The sequence below is a fragment of the Mesocricetus auratus genome, unplaced genomic scaffold (assembly GCF_017639785.1).
Source record: "Mesocricetus auratus isolate SY011 unplaced genomic scaffold, BCM_Maur_2.0 Super-Scaffold_100707, whole genome shotgun sequence".
Classification (NCBI taxonomy): domain Eukaryota; kingdom Metazoa; phylum Chordata; class Mammalia; order Rodentia; family Cricetidae; genus Mesocricetus; species Mesocricetus auratus.
Window position 1 is genome coordinate 14,251,845 of NW_024429269.1, and position 11,071 is coordinate 14,262,915.

The 11,071-nt window shown below is 54.6% G+C and overlaps 1 protein-coding gene across 1 annotated transcript; it reads right to left on the bottom strand.

The window, feature by feature from the left end:
• Nucleotides 1–634: 634 nt before the first annotated feature.
• Mmp14 (matrix metallopeptidase 14) lies at nucleotides 635–11,071 on the bottom strand. Its single transcript, XM_005085567.4, has 10 exons — nucleotides 10,697–11,071; nucleotides 6,850–6,998; nucleotides 6,477–6,599; nucleotides 5,824–6,131; nucleotides 4,985–5,146; nucleotides 4,082–4,242; nucleotides 3,793–3,931; nucleotides 3,536–3,686; nucleotides 2,944–3,059; nucleotides 635–2,603 (listed from the first exon to the last, which is right to left on the bottom strand). The coding sequence occupies exons 1-10, from the start codon at nucleotides 10,802–10,804 to the stop codon at nucleotides 2,269–2,271; spliced, it is 1,752 nt and encodes a 583-aa protein (XP_005085624.2). The 5' UTR covers nucleotides 10,805–11,071; the 3' UTR covers nucleotides 635–2,268.

Below are 11,071 nucleotides of genomic sequence, written 5' to 3' on the forward strand. Positions count from 1 at the left end.
CATCAGAGTCCCAGGCCTGTAAAAACCACCAGCTTTTCCTCCTTTCCTTTTTAGGCAGGGTCTCACTGTGTAGCCCCAGCTGGCCTAGAACAGACTTCTGCAGACCAGGCTGGGCCTTAAACTCCCAGAACTACGACTGCCTCTGTCTCTAGAGGGTTGAGAGTAAGGTGTGCACACCATGCTCAGATTTACAAGAAGCTTCCTCAGGCCTGTCACTAAGCTTTGATCTAATGTGATCGTGGGAATATCTGTGCTGCAGGAATATATGTATGAGGAAACTCCGGTGTCTGTGGCCAGATCACATGGCAGAATAATGCAAGTTAGGAAGATTTTCCAGATGGCCTCAGTGTGACCACTTCCTCCTGTCTCTGGCAGCCTGAACTCTCAAAGGTAGCCTCTTAAGGATTTGGAGGAAGGAAGCTGGGTCCTGTCAATCATGCCTTTAACCTCTAGTGGGATATGCCTTGCTCCCCAACTCCAGCTCCTGATTCCCATCCATACACTGAGAAAAGATATTTACCACAAATACTAAACCCTCACATCATGGGAAACACTGTTATCAGCCTCTGTTCTTCCTAATCCTGCTTGGTCACACCGAATTCACCCCTACACCAAGCTATAGTCACACAAAGAATGTGAAACACAGTTTATTCTTCGTGGAAAGGTTGAACAAGGTCAAAAATGTCCTTAGAGGGCACTGGCCCAGCCCCGCCCTGCAGGTTTCTGGGGTCAGTTGCCTCTGCCCCCTCCCCCACCCCTCCCCATGCCCCTTGTTAACAAAAAGGAACGGTTTGAATGGCATTCATATATAATAATTATAATAAAAATATACATTAAACAAAACAAAAAACCAAACAAGACAGAAACTTAGCTGGGCTTCCAGCACCGTTCACCCCGTTTTCCCTAGCCCCAAACCCCACCCAGACACTCCTTTCCTCTCACCCCCTCCACAGGCTCTCACTCTCCCAAGCCCCCAGTACCATGACCACCTTCAGTGGCTGAAGGAGACTTCAAATGGGTTGGCTGGGTGGGGAAGAGGAAGGGCAGGACACAGGTAAAATGGGCTGAGGAGGGCCTGCATCGGGAAAGGGAGGGGCCACCCTACCCAGGAGCATCCAGACACCTGCCTCACTGGGGGAGTGAGGCAGAGTGAGAAGGCCAGGCCACTGACAGCCTCCTCTGGTTTCTCTCCAGTCCCCAGAACATGTACTCTGTTTACTCCTATCCTTCCCTTCCACAGTCAGTGAGCAAGGAGTCAAAAGAGGCCAGTGTGGCTTCCTTAAGACCCTCTCTGAGAGATCCAGTAAAATGTGCCCACTCCTGGGTACCAGTGTCCTGCGTGTGAGTCTGTCCAGACCCCCAGGCACACACTGCCACCACCACGCCTCATTTCCTGCCCCCTCTGACTGCTGCCTTTGGGTCCCAGCCCTAGCTACTTGCATGTGGACAGGTCTTCTGAGCCATCAGGCTCGTCCCCCAGGCTCCACATCCTGCTACCTCCCCTCCGCACCTGGGGCCATTCCCCCTGCTTTCAGCTCTTGCGGCCTTGAACTTGACATCCGAGGCTAAGGTTCAGGAGGGGCCAGCTTTGCCAAGGGTTTCCTCAGACTCATTCAGTCCTAATGGCTCAGGCTCCTTGGAGGTTCTCCAGGCTGGGCTGACAGAAGCAGATCTTTGTGGAGAGGCACTTGGCTGTCCAAGTCACCAAGACCCTCACTGAGCGATTTTCTTTTTTTAAATTGAAGTCTTTAGAGTAGCTGAGCAATCTTTCCACCTCCAAACACACACTCTCAGGTTCCTTCTAGTCAGAGTGGTGGGAGGGCTGCCAACTGGGTACACTTGGTACTTATAGGGCTCACATACCCAGAGCCTCCTGAGGTCAGAGTTCAGAGATTTAAGGTACACGGTCAGGGGATGGAAAAGAAGCAGATGACCCCCTCTGGCTTTTGCCTGTGAGGTCAGAGGGTCTTGCCTTCAAGTGCAGGGCCCTGAAAACATTCAGACAGGGCTGGACACACACCAAGCTGCGAGGTTCCCTCGAGGGCAGGAAGCCGGAAGGGACTGCCTTCCCACTCAGCCCTCAGGGGACCCGCCCATGGATGAAGCGATGCTGGGGTGAAGGTAGGAGAGGCCATTCGGGGACTGAGAAGTGAGGCTGGAGGGAGAGGGCTCAGGATGGGTGTGGGTAGCCCACCTGCCACCACCTGCTGCCACTGGCCCTCAGGGGCCAAGTCCTCACGGTAGAAGCGGGTGGGCCAGCGGTGGGGGTCAGACCTTGTCCAGCAGTGAGCGCTGGCAGTAAAGCAGTCTCTTGGGGGTCCCATGGCGTCTGAAGAAGAAGACTGCAAGGCCCACCGCCAGCACCAGGAGCAGCAGCAGCACAGGCAGCACCACAGCGGCCGCGCTCACAGCTCCGCTGCCCTCCTCATCCACCTCGATAATGATCACCTCCGTCTTCTCCTCCTCAGTCCCCTCATCCGGCCGGCCCCCTGAAGGGCAGCCCATCCAGTCCCGCAGAGCCGACTTGGGGTACCCTGGTTCTACTTTCAGCTTCTGGTTGTTGAATTTCCAGTATTTGTTCCCCTTGTAGAAGTAGGTGAAGACTGGAAGGCACCAACATGACAGGAACCAAGGCGACGGACACAGAGTCCATAAAGGCCCCAAAGAGAGAGAAGAGAGCACGGTTAGCATGACGGCCAGCTAAGCTCACCTCTCAGTCTTCCTCAGCATTGCTTCCTCGCGGGGAAAGGGAGTCCATCACAGCACCAGACTGGAAGACTTGGAGGATGGAGGGCACCGCGTACGAAAGCACGCACTTGGCTAGTTCTTGGCAACTGACAATTGCTGGTTCCTATCAATTGCTACCTTCATGGATGGCAGCTCTGCCTTCCTGCTCGTCCCCGCTCCCCATGCCCACCCTTCTCTGTACAGTTTCGCACTCACCTTCATCACTACCCATGAACGACCCTCTGGGAGACTCAGGGATTCCTTCCCAGACTTTGATGTTTTTAGGGTACTCGCTGTCTACTGCCCTGAACTCCTCGTTGAAACGGTAGTACCTGGGGGATGGGAGAGAACGGGAAGTGGCCGGAGGCTGGGCATGCCCTCAGAGGTTAGCAGACCCATGGGAAAGTGCACCAGGGGACAAAGGGTAGTAGCCAAGGACATGGTCGGGTCAGGGGTTTCGAGTAATGAGGGCTGCAAGCTGGAAGAGACGGAAGCAGGAGGTGGAAGGGAGAGTCTAGGGTGTGAGGAACCACCAGCAGCCCTTAATGACAGTGCCTGGTCACTGGGGTGGAGACACAGGAGGCATCAAATGACCAGGTCTGAAATGGTGACCGGGTCACATCCCACTCAGGCAGCACTAAGAAAAACTGCCTATTGCTAGGCAACGTAAAGGCTTAGCCAGTTCCACGGCAACACCTTGGGGGAGAGAGTGGGCCTTTCTTCGGAATTTAGTGATGAGGGTTTTTGGGGTGGCCGTGGTAATGGTTTCTGAATGGAGATGCTTGGGGTTAAGGGTGTGATGTCTTACTTATTTCCCCTGAAGAAATAGGTCTTCCCATTGGGCATCCAGAAGAGAGCTGCGTCAATTCTGTCGGTAGGAAGTCCTCGGCCTAGCTCCTTAATGTGCTTGGGGTACCCAGGTTCCAGGGAAGCCTCGTCAAACACCCAATGCTTATCTCCTGGGATAGGAGAGAAGGGAAGACTCCGAGGTCTTTGGGACTGAAGTGGATCAGCTCATCCAAGGAGACCCTCCCAACTTCCCCAGTTTAGGAAATGCCTGGTTACCTTTGAAGAAGACAAACTTCCCATCCTTCCTCTCATAGGCAGTATTGATGGATGCAGGCAGGCCCCTCCAGAACTGGCCAATAGGCATCGGGTATCCGTCCATCACTTGGTTATTCCTCACCCGCCAGAACCATTGATCCTAGAAACCAGTAAGGGTGGGGAGAGTGCATCACGCTTTGTACCTTAGTCATCGTCTTCAGTCCCCCCCCCTCAGCCCTTCAACTACTGCTTCCTCCCAGCTTCCTTGCCGACAGCCATTCTGTCCCCCTTCTTCTTCTCTTCATCTCACCTTGAAGACAAACATCTCTCCTCGCAGCATGGCCACGGTGTCGAAGTTCCCATCACAGATCTTAGGCCCATAGGTGGGGTTTCTGGGCTTATCTGGGACAGAGGGCCAAGAGGTAGTTCTGGGCTGAGGGGGCATCTTGGTGGGTGACCCTGACTTACTCCCTGAGGAAGAGAACAACAGGGGTACTTCAGACTGGGGTAGAGAGGATGGAAGGACAGAGATGTTGCAGACAGAAGGCATGAAGAGGGCTGAGGTGCTGCAGAGAGGGCTCAGTGGTTAGAGCGTATGCCGCTCCTGCAGAGGACGCGAGTTTGGTTCCTAGCAACGACATCAGGTGGCTCACATCACCTTTAATCCCAGTTCTAGGATATCGGATGCCGCTGGCCTCTGTGGAGACACACACACACACACACACACACACACACACACACACACACACACACACCTCTAATAAAAACACATGTATTTTTTGAAAAGTGTTAACAGGTTTTTGGAGAAAGTTCAAGTAGTCAGCTTGGGTATGTTCAAAAGGTATGCTCAAAAGTGGGGGCTGCAGGGCTGGAGACATGGCTGACTCATTAGGAGCACTTGCAGCTGCTACAGAGGACCCAAGTTTGGTACCCAGCACTCACATGGCAGTTTCAGGAGATCCAATGCCCTCTTCTGGCCTCCATAGGCACCAGGCATGTACATGGTGTGTGTATATATATACACACACACAGAGGCAATATACTTATACATATTTTAAAAAAACTTTCGAAAAGGTCGGAGATTATAGAGACAGTAAAATGTGGTGTGCATGTATATACAGACTTCATAGCAATCGGGAGGGAAAATGCAAACCAGAGATCAAAAAGGGACAAGAGCAGTGACGAGGAGCAGGCATGGGGACGGATAACTTGCCATAAAGTTGCTGGATGCCGCGGCGATCGTCGTCAGGTAGCACAAAGTTCTCTGTGTCCATCCACTGGTAAAAGGGCGCCATGATGGCAGAGGGGTCGTTGGAATGCTCCAGGCCTAGAGCATGGCCCAGCTCATGCACAGCCACCAGGAAGACGTCGTTCCCTGGAGGGATGGAGACGGTGAGAGCTTGGGTCCCTTCTTAGGCTCCCTGATGCCCCAGCAGAGACTTCAGTTTCACAGAGAAGCCTGCTGGCCATGCTTCCCATCTAAAGTGACCACATCTTGAGGCTCAGTTTCCTGTTTGGTTCAGGAAGCCCGAAGCCAGTCAGTACCCTCCTCTGGGTGAAGTGGGGTGACCTGGGGCAGGGCTCCAATCTCGAGAAAACCTACACTGTGGGGCTCAGTTGCTCCCAGAAGCTAGGCATTATTTTGCCTGCAAAAGTGGGTGGGAAGGAAGCTTTTACATCTGTGATTGGCAAGGCATTCCGATCGTGACAGCAGACCAGATATAAGTAGCCCAAAATATAATCCCTACTTCCACTCTTGGTCCTCTTGGTTTATGTGGCTAGTACTTAGCTGTTGTTTTTGTTGATTTTGAGATAGTCTTGCCATATAGTCTAGGCAGGCCTCAAACTCACAATCCTCCTGCCTCAGCACTTAGATTTATTTTTTTTTAATTTTATTGATTTATGAGACAGGGTCTCACTATTGTAGCCCTGGCTGGCTGGCACTTACTATGTAGATCATGCTGGCTACTACATTCTGCTAGCTTAGATTCTGGAAGGAGACCCCTCCATATACAAGTGACTGCACACTCTACCCAGGGTTCCCTTACTCACCATTTAGGTCCTCATTTTGGACAGTCCAGGGCTCAGCAGAATCGAAGTGGGTGTCCCCTCCAATATTGGGGCCTGGGAAATAGGCATGAGCCAGGAAGCCCCCTTCACCATCAAAGGGTGTACTGTCGCCGTGGAAACCCTCAGCAAACAAGATCATGATGTCAGCCTGCTTCTCATGACCTTCCCGGATGTAGGCATAGGGTACTTCACGGAAGCGCAGCGGCGTCACACTCTCCCATACTCGGAAGGCCTTCCTAATGGCCTCGAATGTGGCATACTCGCCCACCTTGGGGGTGTAATTCTGGATGCTGACATCCAGACACGAGGGTAGAGAAGGGGAGCGTTAGGATAAAGGAGACAAAGTTACCCGCACTCTCCCAGAACTGACTGAACTGCCCAGCCAGCCGCCTTGCCAGACCATCTTTTCCTGATATTACATATCTGATATCTCAGCCCCAAGAACCAAAAGCTTGGGGGTGTTGGTACTAGGGTTCGTCCCCCCAAATGGCTGTGCTTCTCTGCAAGATTAGAGCTACTTCCTTCCCACTCCCTAGGAACGGAAGAGACTTGTGCAGGCCATTTCTTTCTTTACGTAATACAATAATAGGGAAGGGTAGCGGATGCGAGAAAAATCTCCAGGTTGTTGGACTCACCAGAAAGTGATCTCATTATGCTGCCATTTGAGGCCCTGAATGGCATAACGCTTCCTCCGAACATTGGCCTTGATCTCAGTACCAAACTTGTCTGGAACACCACAGCGAGGGCGCTTCATGGCCCTGGGGTGGAAACATTGTGGTTAGTATAATACGTAAGATACAAAAAGCCTCCAAGGGGAGAAAGTGGTGTGCTGTAGTTGACCAAGGTCCTGGCCTCTGGCCCCAGGTCAGTGTTGGGTGAGATTTAGTATGTGTCTGTGTGGGGAAAGGCCAGGCAACGCTATGAATAGAAGAGGGTTGGGATACAGGCACAGGGGCAAGTTTAAGTGGCAGCAGCGTTCAGTGTGCTCAGTGGATGTCAGGCACTTACTTCATGGTGTCCAAATCAGCCTTGCCTGTCACTTGCAAACCATAGAACCTTTGCATGGCGGCAATGGCAGCTGAGAGTGACTGGGGTGAGCGTTGTGTATGGGTACGCAGGTCTCCTGGAGGTAGGTAGCCATACTGCTGCAGCCAGGCCTGTAGGGAGAGGGGTATGGGTTAGAGAATTTTCTACTTGGTCTAGGGGGCCCACCTGCCTCTTCATAGTGTCTGGCACATGTCCTTGGCTTAGTGAGAAATATGATGGACTCCAAGTCTGGTTCTGGCAGAAACTCTCAAGCTAACCACTGACTTGAACTCGATAGCCGAGACCCCAGTATGACTTGTCCCCAGGGGTGATGGGGAGCAGACAGCTGTAAGGGTGGACAGCCATTGGTCCTGACTGGCTACAGTACTCTTGTAAATGAGAGCACTGGTGAACTGAGAGAGTTTTAGGATGTTTTAGGTTTGTGCTTACATGCATGTGGAGGCCAAAGGTTAATTTCTGGAGTGTTCCTTGGGAGCTGTCCGCCTTGTTTTTTAGGGATCTGTGGCTCACCTATTAGGCCAGGCTAGATTGCCGGAAAGCCTTAGGGAACTGCCTGCTCTGCCTCCCCTGCACTGAGACTGCAAGTGTATGCCACCTCATCTGTTTTTTATGTGGGTGTTAGGGTTTGAATTCAGGTCCTCATGCTTTCAAAGCAAGCATTTTGCTAAGCCATCCCCACGCCCTAGAATGGCTTCTTAGAGCTGGCAGTTTCCCTAGCACGTCTCTCCTCCGTCAGTTCTTGCAAAGAACATTTGAAAACGGGTCATGTCCATGACAGGTAGTGCGGTAGAGTAGGGTAAGGAACTCTGAACAGGGCGAGCAAGATCCTGGAACAGAGGCGCCACATTTCTAGGACCCTCACAGCACGGATCTTTTAAAGGAGGAGTCTAGAAAAGGAGTTAGGGTTGAGGCTGGGTGCTGATGGGGAAGCTGGACTCTTAGGAGGTGGTGGCTAATCAGCTACGACCCTACATAAGTAGTCTATGACCTAGCAATCCAGGCTTGGAAAGCCAAGCAAGCCATGTTATGTATGGACTATGAAAATGCTTGGATTCTTCTATAGGGAGACATGACCCAGGTAGCTCTGGTCCTACTCCACTTTAACCTGTTTAAGGAGTTCAAAGGGGGCTTCACATTGCCTAGGATGGGCATTTGGAGGGGAAAGGCAGAAGCTGCCTTGGTTCCTGTGTCTCCTACCCATGGTCATTAGGATGGATTTATCTCCACGTGATGCTTCTCTTTCAGGCCTAGGCATGGGTGGTGGAGCAATGCTCTTCTGTGGGGTCTGGGGGTGATTCAAGAGCAGCTGACTTAGGACCTGAGCCCAATGGGGGCAGGAATTTCGACATAGTTCCAGGAAGTGATTCCCCTCAAGGCTGACATGAGCTAGGGCCTGAGCTGTAAACAACCCAGCCTTTCCCCCAGCCAATAAGCCTGGCCAAACAACACTAGCATCACCTGTTTCTCAAAACCCTCCTCAAGGGCACATGCGTTTTACCTCTTGGCTGTCAGAGGGACCTAGCAGGGTGTGTAAGTCCAGAGCTGTTCCCTCGGATCTGAAGGCTTGCCCTGACCTGTGCTGGCTGATGCCACAGCCAGTGCCCTCCTGAGGCCTGCTGTGGCCTGTGCCAAGCATGCAGGAAACTCCCTTTGCTCCTAGTCTCACCTGTAGACTCTGACCCCAGCTGGGGTAACAGCTTCGACCTAGGACAACGGGACTTAAGGAAGGGTGGGAGTGGCCTGCCCCCTCCCCGCCAAGGCTAGAAGAGTGAGTTCCTCTTAGCCCAATGGAAGGAATGCTCCTAAGAGGAGGATGGAGAGGGGAGGCTGGTGGGAGAGGCATCACACACAGCCAGGAGCTCTGGGAAATCCCTTCCCTGCCAGCCTTTCAAGAGATAGCAGGCCTAAATAAGCACACTCATAAACCCTGCCCCGTACCCTGCGGAGAAAAATGGATGCTTTGTCAGGAAGCGGACTCCCCGGAAGAGTATCACAAAGCCAGGAAAGAAAACGTCCCCATCATTTTCTTCCTTTCCCGGACTGGGCAAGTTTCTTTCTCCACCTCCCAGAGCCAGGCTCTGAGCAAAGCAAGAACCACAGCCTATGAGACTGGAACCACAGGAGAGGACTCTGGTGTCTGCGGCTGAGTGGGGGAAGGGTGAAACACCAGACACACTGTCCTGGAGCTAGTGTGGAGCCGGGGAGGCCTCGGGAAAGGGACCTAGCGGCCCGAGGCTTGGGCTGCCTCTCCTCTCCTCTCCCTTCAGCTTGCCCTGGAGAAGGAGCAACTGAGTTGGGTGGGCAGGTCCTAGGTGGCTGGCATTGTCCTGATCAGTAAGTGCAGGGTGTCAGGGACCACCTCCCACTGCAAAGGCAGGGAGGGTGGGGGCTCTCCAGCAAGCCTTGGATCCTGGCCTCTTCTGGGCCCGCCCCGCCCTCCCTCAGCTTCCCACCCTACTGTGTTCCCGAAGCATGTGGTGGTTCTGGCTCTGGGACGACCATGACCCACTTAGAGCAGAGCCAGTGTAGCTGCCCCTCCCCTAGGGGACCCAGTGGGGGGGGCAGTCTTCCAGAGGCTCCTTTTGTTAAGCACTCTCTTTGGGGCTCGGACAGGAGCGCAGGCCTGGGAACGCCACCTTCTCTCCGACAGTTGGGTTTGGTCTCCAGTCTCAGGGAGGGTTTTACTGTCTCTAGTCTCCATGCACAAGTGTGGTCCCACTCCTAGGTGCACACTTGCCCCTTCAGGGACACAGGCAGCTGTGCCCCAGATGTTACCTCGAAGGGTGCGATCCCGCCTGGGCCTGGGACTAGAGCAGAGAGGGAGTCAAATGCAGACCATATTCTGCACTTTGGGCCCTTCCCAGCCCTTCCCTACCACACCCAGGCCCTCACCAGGATGAGTGGGTTGGGTGGCCCAAAATAAGAAGCTGATTAAATCCATCTCCCACCTTCGCCCCAAAATAAGAGAGGGAGGGAAAACTTCCTCAGACTACTCCCACGCTGCTTCCTTCGGGACTGCTTCCTTCAGGCCCCGGGTGGGCTAGGTCATAGGAGGGCTGGGGATGGGGGTGGGAACACCCAAGTCAGTCTGGACGCTTGAGGGTGATCCAGGCCTGCTCTCAACTCACTCGCCCAGCAACTCTCCCCAGTCTCTCCGCAATTAACGCAGAGAAACAATTAGCAACAAAAGTACCCCCCCTCAAGGCGCCGGTTGGGGTGAGGACGCGGGGAGGCGGTGGTCAGACTGAGCCCCGCGGCTCACAAGAAGAGCTTTGTGTGCGCGGAAGTTTGGGCCGCCGCGATCCTCGACGCCAGGGCCCAGGGCCCGCACCGAGGGCGGTCCAGGGGCGGCCGGTAGCGCTTGGCCGCGCCCGACGCCCCACTTGGTACCGACGCGCCGGTGCAGGGCCGCGGGCACCTGAGCGCTGCCAAACTGAAGGCACAACTCGCGGATGACACCGGCCCAGACGGCACGGGGTCGGAGCGGAGTCCAGAGTTTACGAGGCTCTTGCCTGGTGTCAGAGTGCGCGCAGAGCCCGGGAGAGCGAGGCCCGGGCCCCGCTGCAAAGTCCTTCCAGGGAAGGGAGGAATGGGAAAGAGGCGGCGGCGGCGGCGGCGGAGGGGGTTGGCTGGAGGCAGGCAAAAGTTGGATCGACTTGCAAGTTTGCAGATGAGGAGGGAACAGAAAGGACGGGGCAGCAGAGTCCCCCCAGAGCCCTGCTCTCAGCGGGGGCTGTCCCCTCGGAGACCCCCGGGCTCGCCTACCCGGCGGGCGCAAGTCCGGGAAGGGCCGGAGGAGCTCACTTACTTCGGGACTGAAGTTGCTGCCTTGGGCCCAGCCGAGGGAGGCGAGCGCGGTGCCGAGCGTGAGCAGGGGGAGCAGGAAGCTGCGGGAGGGTCGAGGGGCGGGAGACATGGTCCGCGGCGTCGGGGCGCCGGGCGGTGCGGGCTCCGCGGCGGGGCCCACGCCCTGGGGTCGCGCCGCCGCTCTCTTTGGGCGCCTTTGTCTTCGGGAGGCACGCAACTTGGATTCCTAGAGCGCAGTCGGCTTGGAGGTGAGGGACTGCTCCTGAAAGTGCCTGTTTGCTCGTCTCTTTTCCGTTTTTTGATCTTTCTTCTGCTTAGTCGGCGAACTGAGTTGGAAGCCCTCTGTGCTCTCTCCTTTGGTCCCTCCCTTCTCCCA

What these genes read in the sequence shown, in the direction of transcription:
- Mmp14 (XM_005085567.4), bottom strand. Translation starts at nt 10,804, where the DNA reads ATGTCTCCCGCCCCTCGACCCTCCCGCAGCTTCCTGCTCCCCCTGCTC. An exon ending in GCTGATTTGGACACCATGAA is followed by an intron (nt 6,600 to 6,849) that starts GTAAGTGCCTGA and finishes TTTCCACCCCAG; the next exon opens with GGCCATGAAGCGCCCTCGCT. An exon ending in CCAAAATGAGGACCTAAATG is followed by an intron (nt 5,147 to 5,823) that starts GTGAGTAAGGGA and finishes CCATCCCTCCAG; the next exon opens with GGAACGACGTCTTCCTGGTG.